This window comes from Paramisgurnus dabryanus, chromosome 7 (genome assembly GCF_030506205.2).
Source record: "Paramisgurnus dabryanus chromosome 7, PD_genome_1.1, whole genome shotgun sequence".
Classification (NCBI taxonomy): domain Eukaryota; kingdom Metazoa; phylum Chordata; class Actinopteri; order Cypriniformes; family Cobitidae; genus Paramisgurnus; species Paramisgurnus dabryanus.
Window position 1 is genome coordinate 25306900 of NC_133343.1, and position 27888 is coordinate 25334787.

Here is a 27888-nt window from a genome sequence, read left to right on the forward strand (position 1 = left end):
ACCCACTCCATGTAAAACAAGTCAGCATTCATTACTGTAGGTCATTTACATGACTGCAGTCTTCATCTCATACGAGTGTAACCCATTTTAAAAATACAGTATTTGCCAAAATACTATTAAATATTGTAGGGATAAAACTTTTTAATGAGAACAATTAACAAGTGCACCTTTAAGAGACATATTACTCATCATTGATATGCTGTTAAAATTAAAAAAATTAGCTTGAGATGTGGAGTGCATTATATATTACCAAGGTAACTTCAGTCAGTGCTCGATATGGTAATTTATTTATAAATAAGATAAGATCCAGACATAATTTATCTTCAGAGCTGCACAAATGCTGTACTGCGGAATAATGAATGAGCCACAAGAGGAGGATTAATCAAAGTGGAAAACATACAACAGCTCATTTCTTCCTCAAACATCCTGGGAGAGACTTTATAAAGATGATGCCCGTAGAAACACATTTGCTTTAAAATGAAGAACATGATGAGGTGTTTGTGTCTCACTCGATGGGCCGAAATGTCAATGCTGTTTGGGCTGTGATGAATGAGCTTCCCAGGTTTACAACAAACTTTTTTTAATTGCATAGCTTTCTTTCTTTTTTTAATTTTTTCTACTTCCTTTGTGCTGAGCACTCCTCCTCCGTTTTAGTTGGATGTCATGGGGGAACATTCAAGTGGAAAGCAAATCAAAAGTAAACTTTTTGGACTTGCATTCTTAGGAAATCCTGATCTCAGTTACGAAGGCGCAAGAAAGTCTCTACGTTTTTTTTTTTTTGCATAACTTCACCATGCACTGCATACATGCTTGGATGATGCACACAAAACTCACAAGCAGATGAACAAGCATTTGCAAGGTTAAAACACGCTATTGCTTTCAATCTTAATGGACGTAATCTTAATAAATTAATAAAATAATATGGCATGTTTCTTTAGTAGCCCTATACGGACAAATTGCTCTACAGAGCGTGTTTCGTCATTACGTTGTTTCAGACAAAGACATCTTTGTCTTTTGGCGGCTAACACTTCTCTGCGATAGCTTCTCTTTCAAAAAGAGATGCTACTAAAATCTACACATCTGTACAGTGTACAGCACCTTTAATACTAGACTCATCTCACAGAAAGTCGTGTTATAGTCATGAAAATTTTTATTAATTTATTTGTGTCAATGGCACGAAATTCAGCTTTTCATTAATAATTCATTACCATTGTCGCTTGGGGCTAGAATCACTTTCTGTTACATTTTTAGACACCCTAACCAGTCTTGTGCCTGAACGAGTTCATATTTTGGGCGAACGTGAACTGAACGTACTGTATTACTGCCAGTGTTGGGGAAAGTTACTTTTAAAAGTAATGCATTACAATATTAAATTACTCACCAGAAAAGTAACTAATTGCGTTACTTAGTTACTTTTCATGGAAAGTAATGCTTACGTTACTTTTAAGTTAAACTGAAAAGTAACTTGCATAACTTTTTTTTAAAAAGTAACTCAAATATTATTGTGTACATTTATAAAGTAATGCGTTACTTTACTCGTTACTTCAGAAAATATATATTGTTACGTAATGCGCGTTACTTGTAATGCGTTACCCCGAACACTGATTACTGCCTGATGAATGTTACTGTGAACTCGTTCATTGTGGTGTTTGTGAATGACACGCTCTCTCAGTTAAACATCGTGCAATAGGGTGGCAGATTTCTATACAGTCTTCCAAGCGAAAACCCGGCTAAAACACACCGTAAACAGGCCGTAATGTGTAGCGGAAAAAACAACCAATCTGGCAACACCAGCCTCCACTGTTTCACCGCTGCATGCGTCATCAAAACAAAACGCAGCATGGAGGTGACAGCAGCATGTAGGCGACAACGCAGCAATGAGGATGAGAAAAATCCTAAATTTCTGTGCAAACTTTGCCCGCCAGCTCTCAAATAGAAAATCCGCAATTTAGTCACATCCATTGCAAATCTGAAACGGTACATTGAACTAAAGGGGGTCACACCGTTTAGCGTCGCATCGCGTCATGTATTTAAAAATTTACATGTTCTATAAATGTACACACACACTGACTATGTATGCTTAAATCCCTGCTGCCCATTGCGCCACTCACATAGTTTAACATTAAATAACATATTTGTCCCAAATCGTTAACGATATTTTTGATCTTAAAATAGATTCTTACTAAGCTCACGCTATTTAACGTGCACGTGCAGTGTGCGATTCCTGCGAGTTGTCCTACACGCGACGCCGCGCAGCGCTTCTCGCCTGGTGTGCAACCACCTTGAAGCACCGGCTATCCTTTCAAGGTATGTGCAAGCAAATACAAAAATTAAAAGACAGTCAATGCTTATGTAAACCCTGGTTGGAAAAGGATTTAAATTTGGATGTGAAATCTGACGCATTTAATGTAGCTTCAGTGTTAAAACTGATCAAATAATTACTGTCTGTGGTTCTATATGGGCTACAATGGCAATAATTTGTAAAAATAATATGGGAAAAAAAGAACTATAAATTAGTTCATTTTTGGAACTGTGAACCAGTTCAAAATTTTGAAGTATGAACTATGAAAACTATTTAAAATTTGTGAACTGAACTTTGAACAAGTTCATGTAGAAAGTAAACTTTCCCAACCCTGACCCTAACCCCAACTCCAGGCGAGAATAGTTTTGAAAGTGGTAAAATAAACATGCATGTAGAAACCACTACATAAAGGTACATCCTAACCCCAAATCTAACCCCAACCCCAAGTGACAATGATTTAAAAATAGGAAAAAAAGAGAAAACGATACTTAAAATTACACAAAAAAGAAAGTCATGCCACGGACACAAAAAACTATTTATAGACACTGAAAATATATTTTTGTGCTCAAGGAACGAAAAAAAGCTGAATTTCGTGCCATGGACTTCTTTTTTTAGACAGTTACAGAATTTTTGGCCATATTTTTACTGTGACCACAGACCAATAATACTTTTGTTGGTCTGTGATGGAGAAGTACAAATACAAATACAACACAGCCTCCCCCACAATTACAGCACTGTCCTCTACACTGTAAAAATGTAGCTGCCTTAAATATATGTTTACTAAAAAAGGCTGTGTGACTCATTTTAACGTTATATTTAAAATTGTGTCTTAAATTTAACTAAATACAAGTTTAAATAGATTCATGTATTTGATTAGTTTTAGTTTTTAACTCATGAAAACAAACTGAAATTGCTTAACTTAGAGCCAGATTTAATAAACAGGGCATAATTGGAGCGCAATTCCAAAAAAAAGCTCAGATGGGAGTGGAAATTTCTGCAGGTGATTTACGACAAGGCCCATGTAAAGAACACATGCTCACCATCTCATCTCCATAACGACCAACTCAATTTAAGGCATGCTTTTTTGGCCGTCTTACAGTAAGTTAAAGTATTTAAGTAACAAGTTAAAATGACTTGCACAGCCAATTTGAATAAACTTAAAGAGCCAATTTTGTTACAGTGTTTGTGGCTAAATCTTATTATGTTGTTCTTCCTTTTCTACTCCTTTCTTCATTCCTTTATAAATAACTCCCACAAGCCAATCTGCAGCACTTACCTGTTTAATCAAAACTTGCTAGAAGTATTGACACCTGCTCCTATATCATTTATTTCAGTGTGTGGTATTTGCTGGCATAAACTGGTGTGTGTGTCTGCATGTCAGTGTTTTGTGCTAAATGTGGGAACCTTTATCATGACTGTTTGACCGTTTTCAGATATTTTTTTAACGGATGTGCTTCACTCACTGGCCAGAGTCCAAAGCCTCTGGCTCTCAGACAGAAAGATGATTCCCTTGTGAGAGTGGAAGTGGGGTCTTTAGACACTTGTTCAGTAATTTACTAGCCGGCACTGAATGGTGTGGGATGGATTATTTGACAGGAGATGTTAGACTTTTATAACTGTCTCTCATATTTAAGTATGGGTTGGAAAGTGTGCTATTCATGAAGGCAGAGCTTCTCCTGTTAATCTTAGGGTTGTATTATATCTCCAGATAAAGAAAGAAAAACTGATATGATTTTTGAATATTATCTGATTTATTTGAATATTAAGAATATTATTTGAACATTATGTGAACTGAACATTATTGAATAAAAGCCTCTTTTCTATTTGCCGGATTTGGTGACATCAAATTTAGCAGTTTCCCCAATTGGTTTCTACAGTAAATGCATATGCATAAACAATCATCTTAAAATAGTAAAAATATACGCTCACCTAAAGGATTATTAGGAACACCTGTCCAATTTCTCATTAATGCAATTGTGTAATGGTGTGGGAAATGTTTCTTGTCACACTTTAGGCTCCTTAGTGCCAATTGGGCATCATTTAAATGCCACGGCCTACCTGAGCATTGTTTCTGACCATGTTCATTCCTTTATGACCACCATGTGCCCATCCTCTAATGGCTACTTCCAGCAGGATAATGCACCATGTCACAAAGCTTGAATCATTTCAAATTGGTTTCTTGAACATGACAATGAGTTCACTGTACTAAAATGGCCCCCAAAGTCACCAGATCTCAACACAATAGAGCATCTTTGGGATGTGGTGGAACGGGAGCTTCCAGCCCTGGATGTGCATCCAACAAATCTCCATCAACTGCAAGATGCTATCCTATCAATATGGGCCAACATTTCTAAAGAATGCTTTCAGTACCTTGTTGAATCAATGCCATGTAGAATTAAGGCAGTTCTGAAGGCGAAAGGGGGTCAAACACAGTACTAGTATGGTGTTCCTAATAATCCTTTAGGTGAGTGTAGTTGCAACCCTATCTGATAGTACTGCATGGTGGGTATGTGACCATCTGCTCAATGCATATTGTTTTAAATATTTAATTACTGCAATTCTCACTTCATGTTCTTGCTATTCATTCAAACATAATACCAAACAAAGGCACACACACTTAAATTGTACAAACAGATCTTCATCTATAGTCTGCATTTTAAATCTGTCTTTTCCACACAAGCCCTAATATCGGCATTTGCATTCAGAGTACACTGAGGATTAATAGTCAATAGAAAGACTCATACAGGACAAATCAAATAAATGCAAAATAACATAAAAATGAGATTTCCCCTCACACTCCTTTATTTTAGTAATTGGTGATAAACAGGATACAACCAATTGCAATTTTATTTCTGGAAGCCATTTCATCCAGATGCAATTTTATCATGCATGTTAGCTAAGTGATTTTTCCGGTATAACGCCACCAAGAGAAAATAATCTTAACTCGTCTTAAAGGGATAGTTCACCCAAAAATCCTTTGTTGTTTTTAACCCGTATGCGTTTATTTATTCTGTTGAACACAAAATATTTTGATAATTGATGGTTAACACACAGTTAACACTGTGTAGTACACACTGAAGTAGGAAAAACGAATACTATGCAGTTCAGTGGGTGCCATCAATCAGTGCCATTATTTTTGTGTGAACTATCCCTTTAAGTATGTTTCAAATTCTGATCCTACCACCGGTAAATGTTGTGTATCTCTCAGCCCATAAACATTCATTAACTTTGCTAATGGCTTCCGCAGGTTTGTTCTAACATCTGCAGCCCGTCATCCTTTTTTTGGTCAAACACGTCAAACGGTTACACGTAATTCACAGCTCTGGAATAAAGCCTGCTTTTTGTGACTATTATTGTAAAGGCCACAGTCTGACATGTGACGCATTAGTTGTCCAGGGCCTCAACATCTAAATGGCATACTCATTATAATAAACCTCTACGATTACAGATGATTGAGCAGTATAATACCGGCCCGGGTCCTGGCATATTGTGGGTCCCTTTTGTTCCTGACATGCCGCACAAGTTTTTTAACCTTGAAGGATTCTGGGAATGTGTATTGAATGGAAATCAGCAAATCAGTTCCTGTCAATGTTGGTTTATTTATGAATATAAAAAAAGAGTAATAAAAAAGAGAAAAACATTGTATCGTAATACATTGGTTGACAGACGAATGGTAGAGAGAGTGGGGCTAGATGTCACACAATACATACACAGTAAATTGAAGATTTAAACACAACCGTTTATCATAATTTATCTAAAAAAATCATTCAGGTTTCATGAACTGTAATCTTTGTTGCAGCTTTACAATGTTTTGTTTCTATATCATTTAGCGCTTGATAAAGGGATACTCCAGCCAAAAATCAAAATGACCCCATGATTTACTCACCCTTAAGCAATCCGAGATACAGTACATATGTCCACATTTGCAGTTATTTTAGTAAATGTCCTTGCTTTTCCAAGCCTATAACGGTAGAAAACAGGGATCAGGAAACAACTTCTGACTCTGAAGCCCAAAAAAAGTGCATCACGAAAATCTTAAATTAAGCTAACTCATCTAACAGTCTAACCAGATTGTTCTGTACATGTATCTGACTACTTGGTTGCGTCAGTGTATCGATGCTGAGTGCATTTATGAGACTGCGTTTCTAATTGAATCCCGCTGTATGGTCTCTTTCCTGCTGTCTGTGGTATTATGCGAGTGAAATGTCAGATTTAGACCCACGGTGGCGGGATGATGAGAGCGTGCTGTGCGTGTGTGGTCATTGGTAGGCAAAGACAGATAAAGACGTAACAAATGATTGATGCGTTGCATTAACTGTTGGACGGCTGTTTGCCAGGATTCCATTTGCTTAAAACCACAGATAACAACAGGAAATCAAAATGTGTTTGCGTGGACGGTGCTTTGCGTTCTACTATAGTGACCCCAACTTAATTTGTTTTCTCTTAGGTTGGATTGCTATATTGGGAGCTCTGTGGTTACTGGTATTGGCTGATATTCAGGACTTTGAGATCATACTTCATAGAGTGGAATGGGCCACGCTGTTGTTCTTCGCTGCTTTGTTTGTGCTTATGGAGGTATGAGGAATTCTCAAACACACACACAAACACATATCCCAAAAGTCACAATGATTTCTAGTTGTTGTTTACCCAGCTGAAAAGACAGAGTTAAACATTTGATTTTTACCGTTTTGGAATCCATTCAGCCAATCTCCAGGTCTGGCGGTACCACTTTTAGCATAGCTTAGCATTATCCATTGAAACTGATTAGACCATTGTCATGTATAGCATCTGTAGTAATAATCAAGGACTTTGCTGCCGTAACATGGGTGCAGCAGGCGCAATGATATTACGCAGTGCCCAAAAAATAGTCCCCTGCAATTAAAAATGACCAAGGGGACTATTTTCAGGCGCTGTACAATTTCATTGCGCCTGCTGCAGCCATTTTGATGTAGTTTACTCAAAACTTTTTGTTTTACTTTTTGAATTTATTTGATTTTACTTGTTGATGTTTTATCATTGTTTAAAATGTTAACATAAATTAAAAAGCCAAGCTAATATAATTTTTTTTTATAAATAAATAATAAAATTGAGGCTATAATAAAATGTGTTTTGGTGGGCAACCTGGTGCCCATGCGCACCATGTTGAAGACCTCTGGTATATAGACTATAAATAAGTTAGAAAAAAAACAGTTATTTTAAGAACATTAAATTGATTACTTTGATAGTCTAAAAAACATTCAAAAAATTCATAAAGTACATTACCAATACTTATATTTGCTTTTTGCTCATAAGACAATAATAATAAATCAGATAAACCATTTTCCCTATACAGTTACTGGAGGATGATGGTATTATGTTACTGAGGAACTTGCTTATTAAAGTATATTACAGTAGACAAACAGAATGAAATTTGATATTAAAGACAAAGGAACAATCTATAAAATCATTAACAACTAAAACATTAACCCCAAGAAGCATTGTTTGTCTGAAACATTTTGATTAGATGAAGAAATGAAGTAACACCTAGAGCTTTTCTTAATAAATAAAAAGTTGGCCGTGTTAAAATGGTGTAGCACATATTGTACTGACATGGTGTACATTGTTAAACAACATGGTCAAAAAATAGTCCCAAGCTGTCACTTGGTTAGTACTTATATCTGTGCATATATGGTAAATAATTTTTAATATGTATACATTTGTAACCAATGACCTTTTAATGTAGTAATATGCACTCTTTTGTACCAATATATAACTCTGAGGTTCTTATATTAACTCCTCAGGTGTAAAAATGTAAATTTTGAGTGGATACCGCTCAGTGACTGCTACAACAGGGACCAATTTTGACCACTTTTTTCTAACAGTATGTATATGAAACTATATACTGTGAGATTCACCTCTTAAAAAAACTAGTGTGCATAAAAAGAATTACCCTGATATTATTTAAAAATGAGGAAACAAGAGAAAATATATGGATCCTAAAAATGAAAATAAAAAAGGTTATTGTAATAAAACAAAGTATTAAAACGTATTTTTAAATGCTTTATCATCACATTCATAAGTAAATGCCGGAAAAAAGTGGGAGTTTATGTAATGAAAAAGTGAGCGAGTCAGCATTGGAATTGCTGGGTTTGCTTTTTGTGTTAGTTTAATTCTTTGTTTTGTTAGGAGGAAAGTATTCACACAGGGAAGCCCAAACCTCGAGCCTAGTGGGGAGTTTAATGCTGCTCCATGATAAACTGTTGGCACTCTATTGCAACATTCACAGATTTAAACACATACCAATATGCAGCGCAAGCACTGAGACAAAAATAGACCATTTTAGTGTCTTGCTTTCTGGCCTGTGGATTCATTATGTGTTTGGTGTGTTTTCAAGGCCTTAGCCCAGCTGCAGCTTATCGATTACATTGGCGAGCAGACGGCGATGTTGATAAAAGTGAGTATTTCCTCTAAAAAATTTTTTTTAAGTCTTTAGCCCTAATAGGACCAGAGAGTATGGTAACACTTTAATATGGAGACCTACAGTCATTTTGAACAAGTTGCCTATTAGCATGCAAAAGCATATTTGCTATTATTAGTACTTAATAGGGATGCTCCGATCATGATTTTTGCACTCAATACAGAGTACAGATTTGTTGTCTTCATGATTGGCCGAAACCAATGCCCGATACCGATTCTTCAAGCTGATATGCAATCTCTTTGATAATTGATAAAAAAATTTCTAGAAAAAGTAATACCATAGATGTTACCTTTATTATATTACTTGAAATAATTAGGTAATTTATTGCAACACATTCTCACTCCCCAAGGCGTCAAAATCTGAAGCATGTTCAAACGCCTTTAGCGTCAGTATGAAGATGCGAAGGGTGCCCATATGCGTCACTATATGGATGAAATGGGAACCCTGTTGCTTTCATGATAATCCCTCAGCGTCGGATATAGACGAAAGGAAATCCCGGAAGGTGATGCCGTCACGTTATGCGACGATCGGCAGCAAGGCCGCCTTAATGCACGGGCTTACCTGGGCTGAAGCCCAGGGGCCTCCCAAGTTCAAGGGCCTCCCAAGTTTGCGTTCATGATGAGCTGAAAAGGTCATATTGTTTTGTAACTTTTTTCTGTCAATCACTCTAATTCACTCTAATTGCACGTTACATGGCTGCTGATTGGTCCGTTGTAACTTAACGTGAAATAAAATGTCAGACGTAACATATTTTTTATTCCGCGTAATGTAATTAAGTGCGCGTTGTCAACTTGACATCCCTGCACGTTAGACTGAGTATGACAGAGAAACAGGAAATAATCCACCAACAAATGAAAGAGTAATTTCTGAAATTTCATAATAAGCACTAGTGGGGTGCAGGTCTCTCTCTCTCTCTCTTTCGCGCACACGCTCGCTCTCTCTGTGCTCGTGCAGCTGAGTCTCTGTCAAGCAGAAGTCTCTCCAACCGTGCACAAGAAACTGTGCCGCTAAATTAAGAAAGGAGTTCCCGCACATAATGCTGTTAGTTGTTATAAAGTTTAAGTTTACTCGCGTTTATATCAGTGACGCGTGCGCAGCTGGAACGATGTAGTTTGACGCGACGTTAGCTCACAGTACATACATCTGTTGGTTTAGAAAGACGAGAAAGAGACGCACCGGTAAAGGTGCAAGTCTAAGAAAGTAAAGAGCGACACCATCTCAAATGATCATCCCCTGATAGCACCATTATAATCTCCTTATCTAAAGATCTTATATACAGGTATGTTCCCTGTCTGTCTTGTGCATATACTTGGTTGTTTTACATGCTTATGTATGCGTAAATACTAAATACAATGCATACTATATCTTCAATAGCCTACAAAATAAATAACTGATTAAAAAACAAGATTCTGTCTATAAAGACTTATCTTTTGTTATCATTAATGCATTTAACAAGATTCTGTCTATAAAGACTTGTCTTTTGTTATCATTAATGCATTTTCACTTTAAAACTAACTTTAACTTATTATATTTTTAAAACTGTGGTGAGCATTTAAGTATGAGTGGCAATTTTCTGCAAATTTGTATATTCCAAAAACTATATAAATATAAAGCTTATAAACATATATACTTTCACACATTTTGGTTTTATTATCACCACATGTTGCTGTGTGTGGTTGTTAAATAAAGTGTCTTGTGTTTATGCTCAAGTGGGCTCAGTGATATGTTAATAACAATATTATGGTGTTTTCTGGCTCAAAGAGGGAAAACTCACAGTTGTATGTCTTGAAAGAAACTAATGCATTTTGTGATGTAGATTACCTAGATATTACACTTAAAAAAATAGAAAAATAGACTATAAATCGAGGGGAAGGGGGGCCTACAAAACCTCTTAGCCCCCGGGGCCTCACATTAGGTTAAGGCGGCCCTGATCGGCAGGATCATGCCGCTTCTGGACAGTAACTACTCAATGTTTTCAAATTTTTAAACCATTGTCGCTTGGGGTTGGGGTTAGACTTGGGGTTTGGATGTCAGTTTAAGTATTGGTTTATACTTTTTGTCTTCTGATTTTTAAGCCATTGTTGCTTGGGGTTAGGGTTAGAGTTGGGTTTGGGTTAGGATGTAATTTTATGTAACAGAAAGTCGTTCTTAACCCAACCCCATGCGACAATGGTAAAAAATTTGGAACAAAAATTGAGTAGTTCCCGTCCAGAAGCGGCATGATCCTGCCGATCGTCGCATAACGTGACGGCATCACCTTCCGGGATTCCCTTTCGTCTATATCCAACACTGAGGGATAAGCATGAAAGCAACGGAACAGTACAGTGGTTCATGTACTGCTGGCTTCTTATCTGGTTTAAGAAGATGTTTAATTCAATAAGGAGAATCAGCATCAGTCATAATTCTTATCTCAATCCCTTCCTTCCTTAATCATATAATGCATACTGTAATGTTATAATAATAATATTAATTATAATAAAATATCTTATTTTAATGGGTTTCATGATGCACACATCCAGATCACATGACTTTCTGTAACAACCATGCTCAAACAACAGACGCTAAGGGGCGGTTTCCCGGACAAGGCTTATCCTAGTCTTAGACTAAAATGCATGTTAATTTGAAAACAACTTGCACTGACATTTCTTAACATATATTAGTGCCATTGTTTTGTCTCAAGATGAACACCAGTACTGTTTTTTGTAAGGTTTGTTTGTAAAAATTACTTAAATGTCCTAATATAACTACAGTAAGTCCTAGTCCTGAATTAATCTAAACCCTGTCCGGGAAACTGCCCCGATATGTATTAAGTGTCACTCTTAAACACTGTAAAAAATACTTTGCTGCCTTAAAATTTTTTGTTAAATCAACTCAGATTTACAAGTCATGTCAACAGAGATGAGTTGTCACAACTTATAAAATATAGTTGAGAAAAGTCAACTTAATTTTATAAGTTATAACAACTGAAGATAAATAATAGTAAGTTGAAATGACTTGTAAATCAGAGTTGATTCAACAAAAAAATTTAAGGCAGCAACTTATTTTTTACAGTGAAAGGGACATATCCTGAAAATCTGACTTTTTCCATGTTTAAGTGCTATAATTGGGTCCCCAGTGCTTCTATCAACCTAGAAAATGTGAAAAAGATCAACCCAGTAACTTGCATTCTCTGCAAGCATATGAAAAAATAGGTCATTGAAATTTGGCTCCCCCTGTGATGTCAGAAAGGGATAATACTGCCCCTTAATCTGCACTGTCCAACCACTGCACTGCCATTTAGGACAGTTTAGCTAATTTGGAGTTTAAAGGACACACCAAAAAATGGCACCTACAAAGTGGCAATTTTAACATCCTATAATAAATTATTGGTAACACTTTACAATAAGGTTCATTAGTTAACATAAATTAATTACCATGAACTAATAATGAACTGCATTTATAAAGGATTTGTTAATCTTTGTTAATGTTAATTTTAACAATTAAAAATACTTTATAAAAATTTTGTTAATGCACTGTGAACTAACATGAACAAACAATTAAAAGCTTTGGTTACACTTTATTTTAAGGCGTCACTGTTACATTGTAATTATATATTTAAGTACTTAGTAATAATCATCAGCAACATGTACCAACTGTAAGGTTGGGGTTAGGATTAGGGTTTGGTTTAGGATTAGTTGCATGTAATTATGCATAATTAACTGTTATTACTATAATAATTACATGTAACGTGTAACAAAGACACCGTAAAATAAAGTGTTACCGCTTTATTTCTATTAGCTAAGATTAACAAAGATTAATAAATAGTGTAACAAATGTATTGCTCATGGTTTGTTAATGTTAATTAATACATTAACTAATGTTAACTAATGCACCTTATTGTAAAGTGTTACCAAATTATCTTTTTGGTATTTTGAGCTAAAACTTCATGGACATACTCCGGGGACACCAAAGACTTATTTGACATCTTAAAAAGGTATTGTGAAATGTCCCTTTTTATGTATCAGTACATTAATTCATCCTACAGATATCCTACAGTATGTTAGTAATTGTAACTTAAACATTATTTGGAAATGTGTTTGTTTAGTGTAAGTGTTACTGTTGCTTTTAATTTGATCATAAATGGACGATAATTCTGAAAGCAAGCGTTTCCTAACATTAAACGAACACCGCAAACCAGCCAAATGAATCTCATTAAATAGTGTGTCTGGCTGAAATTGTTGTTGTCCTAGATTGAAAACCGGGGCTGTGTGAGCCATTGTACAGAGATTTCCATAGGCCTGTTAGTGTCCAACAGCACCTGGCCGGCGATCACACTCTGATAGACCCGTCAGCTTGTGTTTGGGGTGTGGGACATTTACAGTCACAGTAATTGCTAATGACAGGTGCTTCTGTGAAAATCTGATGCATTTAATCCAACTGCCATCACCGGTACCTGGAACCCCAAAATCCAACCAGATGAATAAGCAAAGCAAAAAATAATAGGGTAAGGACTAGAACAAGACAACATCTTCTGATCAACCTGTTTCGTGTCTTCTTTTAATAAGCTACAGTGTTTACGGGGTAGCGTTTTGAAAAACAGACATATGGTAAGCAAGTGTATGTGTTTTCATATAATTGTTTTGTTGAAAGCAGCCGACTGTGAAATAATGAATTCAGTGTGAGCTTGTCTTGAACACACTGTGTGTTAAGACTCCTACCTCTGTGTTGGCATCCGCAAGCCTTGGTAAGCCTGACAGAGAGAGCGATGGGTGCATGTGTGTGTTCTGGAGGAAGCAGTGTTTGGTTGTGACATATTTTATTGTTATCTTCTCCAACAGGCTGTGCCAGAGGATGAGCGGTTGGCCATCGCTATCATTTTGGTCATGTGGGTCTCAGCATTGGCCTCATCTCTCATAGACAACATACCCTTCACTGCGACAATGGTATGTAGTACACACACTCACCTAGTTACACAAACTGTTAAAAACTTTTTAAACTTTTTTTCCATCAGGCAACTTTGGATGTGTTTCCTGTAAAGGGTTAAAATATGGATAGCTAGCAAATAACATGGACATTTGTGACCCTGTCTGTGAAATCTAGGTTTAAATCACAAAATCTAGTCTCATAACCAGCCTTAAAGAGATACTCCGCCAAATATCAAAATTACCCCATAATTTCCTCACCCTCAAGCAATTCGAGATCCATCATCTTTTCAGACCCATTTGAAGTTATTTTAGTTAATGTCCTTGCTTTTTCCAAGCTTAAACAGGGATTAGGGAACAAATTCTGACTTAAAGGCGATTCACGAGAGAGTATTAGCATAGTGAGTGTTGATTGCCATAGGTGCCATCGGTACGTAAATCAAGTCGAGTCCAAGATGGCGTTTTTATAGGACGCTAGTTATTATAGTGTAATATAAAGTTTAAAATATGGATTTTTTTTCTTACAAAATCATGCCGATTACCTCTATTAACCCCTTAGAGCCACGTGGATTACTTCTGTGAAGGATGGATGCACTTTTTGGGGCTTCAACAATAGAAGTTGTTCCCTGATCCCTGTTTTCTACTGTGATAAGCTTGGAAAAGCAAGTACATTAACTGAAATATCTCCAAATGTGTTTGTCTGAAAGATGATAGACGTATGTATCTCAGATTGCTTGAGGGTGAGTAAATCATGGGGTAATTTTGATATTTGTCTGGAGTATCCCTTTAAGTCTCATAATCAAAAGATTTAAAGCATTGAAATTTCAATCTTTGACATGCCATTAAAGATATCAAGGTTATTTTTTTACAGAATGTTCTTATATTTTATATAGAAAACAGTAACTCAGAAAAATTACTTAAGCTGCTTTCACAGACAAGGTCACATATTTGTTGAACATGAAGAATTAGAATTAAATTACTTTTATATCAGAATAAGTATATAGTAGAGACCAAAAGTCCAATGTCTGGGTTTGTTAGTGATTCATTTATTTGCCTTATTTAATGGTAAAAACTTTTATTGTTGTGCTTGTGAGATTATCACACGATGTGCCTAAAAAGCCTATTTCAGAAACTGTAAAAGCAATCATAGAAGTGGGCAGGACACAGAGCCAGTCTGAATGTTCCTTAAAGGGGACATATCATGAAAATCTGACTTTTTTCATGTTTAAGTGCTATAATTGTGTCCCCAGTGCTTCTTTCAACCTAGAAAATGTAAAAACTTAAACTTAACTTAGTTGTGGTAAACCATTCTCTTCAAGCATGTGAAAAAATAGGTCATTGAAATTTGGCTCCCCTTGTGATGTCAGAAGGGGATAATACCGCCCCTTAATCTGCACTATTCCACCACGGCACTGCCATTTAGTGCAGAGATAAACTCATTTGCATTTAAAAGGACAAATAAAACAAAACGGAACATTTATGCTCACACATAAAAAGTGGCAATTTTAACATGCAATAATAAATTATTTATATGGTATTTTGAGCTTGAACTTCATGAGAACTAAAAAGTTGTCTAGGTACTATGACAAACCAAATTTTTACTTTTATTTGGAGAGAAAAAATAAGAACTGCTTACCTGGTAGCCACAGTCAATTATGTCCCTTCCAACTAATTTTTTCTTTTAAATGTTTGTTCCTTGATGGCTTAAACAATGATTGATAATTGTTGCGGAGGATGAGAAAATTGGTCTTGTACACATTTATATTCCTTATTATTGTCTCTACATTTACCATTGATCACCAAACACCACATGTTTCTTTACTGTAAATGTTTATAGTATAACATGCACTGAAGCTTTTTATTTTTTAGATTTTTTAATTATAAATATTTCTTTGCAAAGAACCCAAATCCAGTCATGGACACGTTGCGGTAATGACATTTTTCACCTTAAATGTGAAAAAAAAAATTGGTTTGTATGATGTCATTTGAAATCATGTGCAAAATAGTACATGAAGAGATGTTTGTAACTGCATGCTTCTTATTTTGATAGCATTTACTTTTTTTTCAAAATGTTTCATGACACCTCATAAGTCTAATTTCGCGAGAATCACCCACTTGCAATTTAATCTTTAAACAGAGACGGCGATAGAGAGGCAAAAGTTACAGATAGCAGCTTTAATATTGATAAATACTATTTCAAATAGTTAGATTGAGCATGCAGTACACTGCAGGATGCTGCTGTCATGCACCATGTCATCCTCCCACATTCTGCTGACAAATAGGTCAAAATAGCGCACGTTATCCTCTATAGTCACCTCAAGTGTGCAAAAAACAGTAGCAAGTGATGATCTCCTATCAGAGTGGCGCGTGAATCATGTGGATCGTGAGGGAAGACGTGCTGTGAGCTGATATGATGAACATGGCACCAAACAGACAGAGCCGTGCTGCCGATCACTCACTGCCAAATGAGCAGAAGGGAAGAATGCAGGGCAGATGAAGAGACAACTTCACCCCAGAAATCACTTAGCATTTCAAAAGCCATTTCATTTCCTCCTCCAGCATTTCCCCCTCGTGTCTTTTGCTCTATTTTGCCCTTTTTTCGTACTCATTCTCCCTCTCTCATCTTGTGCGTAACTACATGCGGACTAGTAGGTGGGTTTTTTGAATGGTTTTGGGGGGCACCCGACTGGGGGGCACCGGAGATGTTAACAGACCTGACCAAGTGCATTAGAATGTAATAGAAATTATGAAGAATTTTGCAGGATTTTAATTTTAATTGTGTTAAACACAGCTAAGTACTACAATCTACTATACAAGTGAATGAGATTTCATTGTTAGATTTCAGCCTGGGTAAGAGTCTTGTTATCCTAAATTTTAATTTATCTCTTTCATTTAAATGCTAACTTGTGGTTGGGGTTTAGGTTATGGGAAGGGCTTAGGTTTAAGGGACACTCCACTTTTTTTTTTTAAATATGCTCATTTTCCAGCTCAAATATATATTTAATTTGTACCATTTTGGAAACCATTCAGCTGATCTCGGGGTCTGGCGGTACCACTTTTAGCATAGCTTAGCATAATCCATTGAATCTGATTAGACCATGTAGCTTCGTGCCCAAAAATAACCAAAAAGTGTTTTGATATTTTTCTTATTTAAAACTTGACTCTTCTGTAGTAACATTGTGTATTAAGACCGATGGAAAATTAAAAGTTGCGATTTTCTTTGGCGATATATATGAACTATACTCTCATTCTGGCGTAATAATCAGGGACATGGCTTCAGGAGGCGCAATGATATTACGCAGTATCAGAAAATAGTCCCCTGCTATTAAAAGTTACCAAGGGGACTATTTTCAGCCGCTGCATAATATCATTGCGCCTGCTGCAACCATGGTACAGCAGCAAAGTCCTTGATTATTAGGCCAGAATGAGAGTATAGTTCCTAGCCATATCGGCCTAGAAAGCATTACTTAATTTTCCGTTGGTCTTAGTACATGATGTAACTACAGAAGAGTCAAGTTTTAAATAGGAAAAATATAGAAAGTCTTTGGTTACTTTTGAGCGCGATGCTAAATGGTCTAATCAGATTCAATGGATTATGCTAAGCTATGCTAAAAGTGCTACCGCCAGACCCGGAGATTGGCTGAATGGATTCCAAAATGGTAAAATCAAATGTTTAACTTTAGGGGAGCTGGAAAATTACCATATTTTCAAAAAAAGTGGAGTGTCCCTTTAAAGCCTGATTTATACTTCTGCATCTGACACGCTGTACCCTTTATGCTACATGTCAGTTTACTTATACTTCTGCATCGCTGTCTGCATCTCTTTTCCTCTGTCTAATTTTTAAAAATGTGTTTGTCTCATTCTGTCGTTATGTCAGGATGCAGAGATAAACAGTAAAATATACTTAAAGTCTCAGTGCACACCAGTGGTAGTAATGGATAACATTGATTTCACAGTTCCTGTCACTTTATAGATAAAGCAAATAAACTCTCAGTGGTTCGCCAAACGTGCCCTCTCTGTGAATCTGAAATAAAAAAGACACGCAGTTAGGCTTGCACTTCATTTCTGTAGAACGCAGCGTATGCCTATTTCTGACAATATCATCTGTTACATCAAAAATCAGCTTGTATTTTATTACAGTATTTCATGGCCCTCTCAGCTGCTATCTATCTCAGTTATGAAGGGGGGAGTACTTAGCGTTCGGGGTAAAATTCGGAGCTCTGAGCCCTCTCCTCGGACAGCACGCCAAATGTGCTTCATTATCACATCTGATTACATGTTAATGCAAACTCTATAATATTAAAAGTATTAAATAATTTGTTCAGGGTGAGGGATCTATTAAAATTATTTAAATCATTGACCAAAAATATACCATGCATAAAGCAATCTTAAAACTGACCTAAGCACGCTTTAGCTTCAAATGTACAGTATGATGCATGGTGTGTTCAGTGTCCAACATTTAACACAGTTTTAAATATGACACTCTTGTCGATATGGAGCATTGAAGAGCTGATATAAAGATCAATACGGAGAATCTACATCTGTCTCTGGACTCTTCTATACGGAATTATCTCTGATCATACAGTACGACGTCCACAAGCACAGTCATTCCTCTATTTTTCCTTATCATGTTGTTGGATATTTGCCACTCCTGGACATTTTTAAGGTGACTTTGTCTGAAGTTGCAATAAGCTGGACCATAGTACCTGTAAGAGCACATTTTTGACTATTCCTACCTTTGTAACCTAAAATGTCTGTGTGGTAGAGAAAGGATTTGGCAGATGCTTTTATCCAAAGCGACTTACATGGGATTCAGTTCATACATATTCTCCTTTATTAGCATGTGCGCTCCCTGGGGATCAAACTTCTGGGGATCTTTGGGTTGCTAATACAATGCCCTACCAGTTGAGCTACTTAAACACCAAAAGAAAAAATTCAGCATGTGTAGACAACGTTATCAAAGTGTATCCTTGTTAATTATCAAACAACCCTTTGAGAATAAACAGACTAATATGATTTATGATTACAGAGCCCACAAACGACACTTGTATGAATATCTATGCACTGTGTAACAAGTCAAGATTTTCCAGATTCAATTTTCTATTTGCGCTCCATTGGAAGCATAAAACTGCTATTTTCTTGTCAGCACAAGAGTACGATTGCTTTGGCTTTTGGTGCCCTCCCATCCACGATGGCAATAGCACAGCTGAATGAACCGGATGGCAAATGTAGTAGAAAATGTAATCACAGTTGTGCTGTGTAATTTATTCAAGTCGATTGCAGCTGAATCCGCTGTTAGCTGGAAGACCAGCATGTATGCAAGTGGTCACACATTGAATTCTCCAAAGCAAAAGGAGTTTTCTGCAAATATACAAACTTTTTTGCAGCTATGCTGGTGGGAAAATCTGATGCTTATATGCCTTGAGAAATGGATGTATGTGTTTGTTGCCACAGGGAGGCATTACAGTATCTGCCTCTTGTCATTATTCTGTATGGTCATGCTTTGTATTGCAGGATAGGATATTGGATCTTTTTCCATTCAGGCTTCATGCTTGGGCTTTAAAGGGGCCATGGCACAAGACTTTTTTAAGATGTCAAATAAATCTTTGGTGTCCCCAGAGCACCATGTGAAGTTTTAGCTCAAAATACCATATAGATAATTTGTTATAGCATGTTAAAATGGCCACTTTGTAGCTGTGTGCAAAATGTGCTGTTTTGGGTGTGTCCTTTAAAATGCAAATGAGCTGGTGAAGTGCAAACACCGATCATAACAATGGTGGTTTGGTAAGATTGAAACTCAATTGTGCTGTGAATTATTTTCTCGCTCTCTCTTTCTCTCTGCACTAAATGGCAGTGCTGTGGTTGGATAGTGCAGATTAAGGGGTGGTATTATTTTAACAAGAGCTCCTTATGACATCATAAGAAGAGCCACATTTCAACGACCTATTTTTTATGTGCTTGTAGAGACTGGTTTACAAAAACTAAGTTATTGGCTTGTTCTTTTTCACATTTTCTAGGTTGATAGAAGCATTGGGGACCCAATCATAGCATTTAAACATAAAAAAAGTCAGATTTCATGCCATGGCCCCTTTAAGCAATGATGTTTAATTCCATTAGCTGTTTATTCAAGCGATGTTTCTGTAAAACGAAAGAATGAATGGGAAAGAAAACAACATTTTATACAGCTAAGGTACTCAACAGGTGGCCCACGTGCATGCCCAATACGTCCCGTTGCACTTTAAAGGGGCCATGACATGAAAATCGGACTTTTTCCATGTTTAAGTGCTATGATTGGGTCCCTAGTGCTGCTATCATCCTAGAAAATTTGAAAAAGGTCAACCCAGTAACTTAGTTTTGGTAAACCATTCTCTACAAGCACATGAAAAAAATAGGTCGTTGAAATTTGGCTCTCCTTATGATGTCATAAGGAGCTCTTATTATAATAATACAACCCCTTAATCCAACCACAGCACTGCAATTTATTGCAGAGAGAAAATAATTCACAGAACACTTGAGTTTCAATTTCAACAAACAACCATCGTTGTGATCAATGTTTGCACTTCATCTGCTCATGTGCATTTTAAAGGACACACCCAAAACGGCACATTTTTGCACACACCAACAAAGTGTCAATTTTAACATGCTATAATAAATTATTTATATGGTATTTTGAGCTAAAAGTTCACATATGTGCTCTGGGGACACCAAAGATTAATTTGACATCTTAAAAAAGTCCTGTGACATGGGCCCTTTAAAATGTGCCCCGCAACCTTTTGTCTATCTAAATATTCCAGTTAAAATCATTCGGATTAATCCTCAAAAATGACAAAAAGTTATAGTGGCATTACTAGGCCCTTAAAGCCCCCCAAAATTTCTGCTCAGCTCTTTAAAAATATTGTGATTTATTCCACAATCAGTACACAAAGTGTTTTTAATACTCATAAAGTCATACACAAAAGTAAATGTACACAATTTTTTTTTAATATAGTGGAATATAAGGTTTTAAAGGTATAAGTTTTAAATCCAATCATAGTATTCAAAAAAGTTTATAATACTTTTAGGTCCTTAAGCCCCCCTAATATTGAAAACATAGAATCGCCTCTGGTTATGATTAAAATACTGTAATTATAATTAAATTGATACTTAAATCTATAATTTTTTTTTTTTTTACAGATTCCTGTGCTTATAAACCTTAGTCAGGATGCCGATGTCAATCTCCCAATCAAACCTCTAATATTTGCGTTAGCTATGGGAGCTTGTCTTGGAGGTAAGTGTCTCTATTATGCATTTTATATTAGGCAATTATGAATTATCCACACTTTAAAATGAACGCTGTGCCATTAAGGGTTCACACAGAACATACTTAAAGTAACAGGCATGTGCACTTTTCTTATTGTTTCTCTTAAGAATTAAACAGATGTTAGATGTCTTGTAATGTGCTGTTGTCTCACACAATACTGTACGTGCAGCAATCAAATTTAGAGACTAATCAGTAGCAGCATGTGATCATATATTTACACTGGTACAGTAACTCTGTATTATTTATTAGCGACACGTGCCTTCTGCACTGGACCATCTTACAATGTGTGAGCTTATAGGATTTTCAATAAGTACTTTTTCAGTGCCATTCCTCCCTCGCTCCCTTCTGAAAGCATGGCAGAGGAGAATAGACCCCTCTACATTTAGGAATGATTACAAGGCCATGTGAAAATGCTTCATTGCTTGTTTGGCTCTAAAGACACGGAGAGATGTTTCAGCCATGTGGCCTAATCATAAGAGATGAATAGGCTCTATCAGCGTTTGGGATGCTACGGCATGCTTCTGGTTTTGTTGTCAAGATGACACTTTTTTTAAAGATATGAGAATTGACAAATGAAAAATTGATGACCTTTATGGTGATTTTTTGATTCAAAAGGGTGTTTTTTTCCATAATTAGAATGTTGAAAACAAAGATTTGTTATTGGCTATACCCACTCTAAAAATGGGTGGGTTAGTTTTAGCCCATAATGGGTAAATATGGGAGAGTACACATGCTGGGTTGTTTTAATCCAGCTGCCATTTTTAGAGTGATGTAGCCTCTGTGATGGGGTCAAGATCATTATTTTAGGCAGGAAACCAGTAAAAAATCTTGGTCATCCAAAACATCTTTATTTAAAGTAGTGAGATTCTCCAGCATTTAAAGGAAAACACCAAAATTTTTCAATATTTTACTATGTTGTTACCTTAATTTAGACAAATTAATCCAAACCTACCTTTTTATCAATGTGCTCACTTAATCTTTGTACAGCTCTTCGTGAATGTGTTAGCAGTTAGCCTAGCCTTATTCATTCCTTTGGATCCAAACAGGGAGGAATTTATAAGCCACCAAACACTTCCATGTTTTCCCTATTTAAAGACTGTTATATGAGTAGTTACACGAGTAAGTATGGTGGTACAAAATAAAACGTGGCGTTTTGGTGGATAAAAATGAGAACCATATTGCATGGCAGAAGTGCACTTACTTTGCAGCACTTTGACCTCTGCACGTAGTAACATCATCACTCCTGACTACCCCCCCCTCGCTCAAAAGTCAGGAGTGATGATGTTACTGTGCCAGAGTTCAAAGTGCTGCAAACTAAGTGCTCTTCTGCCATACAATGTAGTTTTCATTTTTTATCCTCTTAAAAATCACCACGTTTTATTTTGTGCCACCATACTTACTTGTGTAACTACTCGTGTAAGTCTTTAAATAGGGAAAACATGGAAGTGTTTTGTGACTTCTAAATTCATCCCTGTTTGGACCCTAAGGAATGAATTGGGCTAGGCTAAATGCTAACACATTCACGACACGCTGTACAAAAATTAAGTGCACACATTGAAAAAAGATAGGTATGGATTAATTTGTCTAAGTTAAGGTAACAACATAGTAAAATATTGAAAAACTGTGGTGTTTTCCTTTAACCTCATTGCAGACGGTGAAGTCAAGGATACCCAAAAATACATAAGCATCCTGGTATAAATACTGAAAACACACGTACAAAATAAAGAACACACTATCCAAAAAATTGTCAAAATATGTACACCAGCTGTCACTAGTGCAGTACCCTTTCTAAACAGTACAGCTTTGCACCCAAAGAGTTCATATTAGTACATCAGAGGTACATATATTGGTACAATTGTATACATTCACTGATCAGCCCTAACATTATGACCATCTGCCTAATATTGTGTAGGTCCCCCTTTTGCCACCAAAACAGCCCTGACCCGTTGAAGCATGCACTCCACTAGACCTAGAAGCATTCATTTTTTTCCAGCAATTTCAGCTACAGTAGCTTGGCATGTTGAATCGGACCGCACGGTCCAGCCTTTGCTCCCAACGTGAATCAGTGAGCCTTGGCAGCCCATGACCCTGTCGCCGGTTCACTGCTTTCCTTCCTTGGACCACTTTTGATAGGTACTGACCACTACAGACCAGGAATACTCCACAAGAGCTGCTCTTTTGGAGATGCTCTGACCCAGTCGTCTAGCCATCACGATTTGGCCCACCAATATGTCAATATACCAATACATCAATGTTTAAGTTGGGTAAGATTGCCACCCACAAGGGCCAAATTTTGATGTTATTATGGCTGATCCGTGTAACTGTACATATTAGGATCTTTTCATGGGTACTGCCCCAGTGACAGCTGGGCTACATATTTTGAATATTTGTAGGTGTAAAATGAAATAAAATATTCGTAAATGCTTTATTATTTAATTTTTTCTAATAATCATATGTTTTTACCATTCACATCATACAAATTAATCACCTCATAAAATACTTATGGCTGGAATAGTCACCATTGCATAGCTGATAAAGACACTAAATTTCCAAACCTCTTCAATGGAAAAACACCCTGGATATTTAAGAGTAAATTTTTTAGACCTGCTATTGATTAAGTGGTGACCTCTGTTCTTCATCAAAAAGCTGTCATTCCTTTTATTCGAGTTGGGACAGAGGTCCCACCCTGTGCCATGCATTAGCAAAGCAGGCACTACAAAAGAAATGCTTGCTAAATCACCTCTGCAATTTACCACTGAAGGTCACTTTATGTCCAATACTCAAAAAAAGAAGTGATTGCACAGCAGCGAACCTTAAATTGCAATCAGCATAACAAAATCTGCTGTGCATTTTGGCACCAAATCAGTTTTATTATTTAATTAATAAAGATCTGTGTTTGTGCAGTGCTGTTTTTGTGGTGGACATGCAGCACTATTTAAACATTCTCAAAATTTTCTTTCTTAGCAAAAAGAGAATATATATATATACAGCTGTTAAAGAATTCACTGGGCAAACATTTATTTTGTTAAAGGATTAGTCAATTTTCTTTAAAAAATTCAGATAATTTACTCACCACCATGTCATCCAAAATGTTGATGTCTTTCTTTGTTCAGTCGAGAAGAAATTATGTTTTTTGAAGAAAACATTCCAGGAATTTTCTCAATTTAATGGACTTAAATGGACCCCAACACTTAACAGTTTGAATGCAGTTTAAAATTGAGTTTCAAAGGACTCTAAACGATCCCAAACGAGGTGTAAGGGTCTTATCTAGCGAAACGATTGTCATTTTGACAAGAAAAATAAAAAATATGCACTTTTAAACCACAACTTCTCGTCTATCTTTGGTCCTGTGACGCACCAGCGCGACCTCACGTAATTGCATAATGCCGTATAAAGGTCACGATATATGAAACGCACATTTGCAGACCATTTCAAACAATAAACTGACACAAAGACATTAATTAGTATCATTCCACATACAACAACGTTGGAATGGTCCTCTTTCTCCACACTTATAAACACTGGGGCTTAGTTTTGCATACGTCATCCGTGACCTCTTGACGTGATGATGTATGACGTGAGGTTGTGCTGGCGAGTGCATATTTTTAATTTTTCGTTTCGCTAGATAAGACCCTTATGCCTCGTTTGAGATCGTTTAGAGTCCTTTGAAACTGCAATTTTAAACTGCAAGTCCATTTAAATTAGAAAAATCCTGGAATGTTTTCCGCAAAAAACATAATTTCTTCTCGACTGAACAAAGAAAGACAGCAACATTTTGGATGACATGGTGGTGAGTAAATTATCTGGATTTTTTTTAAGAAAATGGACTAATCCTTTAAGTAATATGAATGTCTGTTTATTCAGTCATATTAAAGTTTATTTAAGGCTCATTTTTCAATTTCGTTATGTTCTCAAAGGGAATGGGACTCTGATTGGAGCATCTGCTAATGTGGTCTGCGCAGGGATTGCTGAACAACACGGCTATGGATTTTCTTTCATGGAATTCTTCAGGTAATTGTATTAAGCTTAAATTTGCACGCCTTTAAACAAATAGTGACACATTTGAGCAAACAAGACCAAATGCTGTATAGCCTAATCGAACACTGTTTCTTTTAAAGGGACACTTCACCCATTTGCATTAAGCTTTGTATAGTTAGAACCCCAGTCATGTTTTTGAATGGTCGTGCATCATTTCCTCAGTTGCCGCTGAGACAGGAGAAATACAGTTTTCAATGTTGCACTTCCTTCTTTCAATGATGTAAAAATCATCATTTTGCATCATTGAAAGCAGGAAGTCCAATATCTTTGTTGAGGGGGGTGAGACTACAAACACCCCTTTTCTCGGTCAAGTAGGCACCAAATTCAAAATGTATGTTAGATTTCAACTACAAATATGACACACTTTCATTGAAGATGAATGTTTCTAGGGATGAAATGCTCCTTTAAGAAAATTACTTAAAACTCACAGAAAACTTTATACTTTATGTCAAAGCTTTTACTGCTAACAGCAAACCTACTTGAGTGCTTTGGAGCAAGTGTCGATCCTCTTACTTTTAAATAAGATGTTTATGACCTTTTATGTGCTGTACTCGTTGAAGAAAGCAGTGATTATTTAAGCCAAATCTGTGTGTCGCGTAAGTTACTCCTGCTAAATAAAGAAAAGGTGGTTTTAGTCATGTCAATACTTTGCTTGAGGCTGTAAAACAATCTTTACACTGGCGGCTGCTGCTAGGAGCAGGGTTCCCACGGGTCATGGAATATTTGGAATATCATGGAAAAAGTCACAGACTGTTGCTTTAAATGTTAGTTTAAAATGTATTCCGTTTGTTAAGTTGTGATATAAGGTATGCAGTTTCCAGGTCCAAACTACAATCTGTGCCGTTTATAGGCTTTGTTTTGTTCATTTCATGCATTTAAGCAAATTTTTTTTATAAACTCACGCTGTACATTTCATTATAAGGCTCACAGCATCTCAGACATAGGTCATGAAAATTCAGATTTTTAGTCGGTGAAAGTCAGGGAAAAGCAGACTGATCTCACAGAAAGTCGTGTTATAGTCGCTCAAAATGGTATTAAATTATTCGTGTCCATGGCACGAAATTCTGCCTCTCAAATCTGGTGGCAGCAGATTCAAATTCTGTCTCATTGTTTTTTCCTATTTTTTTACCATTGCCACTTGTTGTTTGGGTTAGAATCAAGTTCTGTTACATTTAGACATCCTACCCCAAACCCCAACTTTAACCCCAACTCCAGGGTGAGAATAGTTTTAAAAGCAGTAGAAAAAAATTTGGACATCAATACATAAAAGTACATTCTTACCCAAACCCCAAATCTAACCCCAAGCGACAATGATTTAAAAATAGGAAGAAAAAATGAGAAAACAATACATAAAATGACACAGAAAAGACATCTGTGGTCAAGGCATTAAAAAGCTGAATTTCGTGCCATATGGACAGGAATAAATTAATCAAATTTGCATGACTATAACACGACTTTCCGTGAGACATTTGAATTTGACATTTGGCTTAGAGTGGGAACCCTGTAGGACTTTTTCCTGATTTCTATGTTAGTATTGCATTATATTTAAGGTCATTTCAGCTCATGCACATGCACACAGGTTGCCAAACACTTCCTGCGGCATTGCATGAAGCCCCTTTCCCATAGGTTATTTTAATGTTGCCAGAGCGACATTAAAGTGAGTGTTTCATTGTCCCCTTTTTATAGTAATAGCATTGCTCATTTGTGTTATGTTTATCTTTGCTGGCAGTCAACAAGAACTTACAAAGTTAATTATTTGACCCTAAGTCCTCCCATGTAGCATATTTAAGTGATCTAAAATATAAAACATTGAGTTTATGGTGTTAACACATTTATCATTACATATTCTGGGCAAAATCTGTGTAAATCATTTATGTATATCATGTTCCAAAAATATCTCTAAACGTACCTCGATTTGAAAAGTGACAGATCAGGTTTTAGAGAGACTCTTGACGCGTCTTGATTTCAAGCACTCTCTGGCATATCAACAAATACATCTGAATGTGGAAAAAAGCCGCTCCCTGATTACCTCTCGCGGAGACATTCACCGTCTCTTTTGATTCGGTTCTCCCTGCTTGTTACCACCTGCTCGATGGAAGTGGTTTCCATACATATACAGATATCTGGCGTTCTCCCAGTTGGTGGGATGTTGGTGGTCAATGGTGGTAAAGAAGAGCATGAATGCACATCTGATTGGACTGTGAAACACTCCCGGAGGGAGACAATAGGGTTTTTCAAATATGGGAATATGGAATCTAAAAGAGGAGTTCAGACATGCCTTGTACAAAGCCAGACATGACACCACTTAACAGTTTTGAAGATAGCTTGTGGGATTTAGTTTCTTTTGATATCTATAAGTACCGCAGTAAGCAATAGTCGTAATTTCATTAACTAGGTAAAGATGCACTGATGCAGTAATCGGTATCGGTCGATAAACGCACCTCGTCTATCAGTTTTAATGCAATTTTAAACTGCATTAAAACTGTGTTGGGGTCCAATAAAGTCCATTAAAATTAGAAAAATCCTTCAATGGGATTTTCACGCTATCAACTATTGGCTGATAGTTTAAATACCGGCTATATTCACGGTTGATTTATCCTGTCAATCAAAAGAGAATAGGAAAATGCAATGAATTCGCGCTACATGTATAGAAAATATAAAGAAACATCACTAGTTTAACTCTTTCCCCACCATTGACGAATTATCTCGTCAATTAAGAGAAAACATTTGCATAAAAAACGTGTTCCTGATGAATTTTTATGTTAATCTGCAATGCCACGATTACAGTATACGGTATACCACAATACTTATTCGATTTATTAATAAAACTGAGGCAAAAATGTTATTTACTAATTTTGAACTCTTTGTGTGTTTTGATAATCATTCTGAA

General features: G+C 36.4%; 1 protein-coding gene across 1 annotated transcript in view; it reads left to right on the top strand.

Moving 5' to 3' along the window:
• The window catches only part of oca2 (oculocutaneous albinism II), a 107724-nt gene that overhangs the window by 62693 nt on the left and 17143 nt on the right, over positions 1 to 27888 (top strand). The window contains exons 19-23 of the mRNA XM_065272643.2: positions 6750 to 6877; positions 8676 to 8735; positions 13577 to 13681; positions 20834 to 20927; positions 24878 to 24971. Of these exons, the coding sequence (XP_065128715.1) occupies positions 6750 to 6877; positions 8676 to 8735; positions 13577 to 13681; positions 20834 to 20927; positions 24878 to 24971 (481 nt within the window). The remainder of the gene's footprint in view (positions 1 to 6749; positions 6878 to 8675; positions 8736 to 13576; positions 13682 to 20833; positions 20928 to 24877; positions 24972 to 27888) is intronic.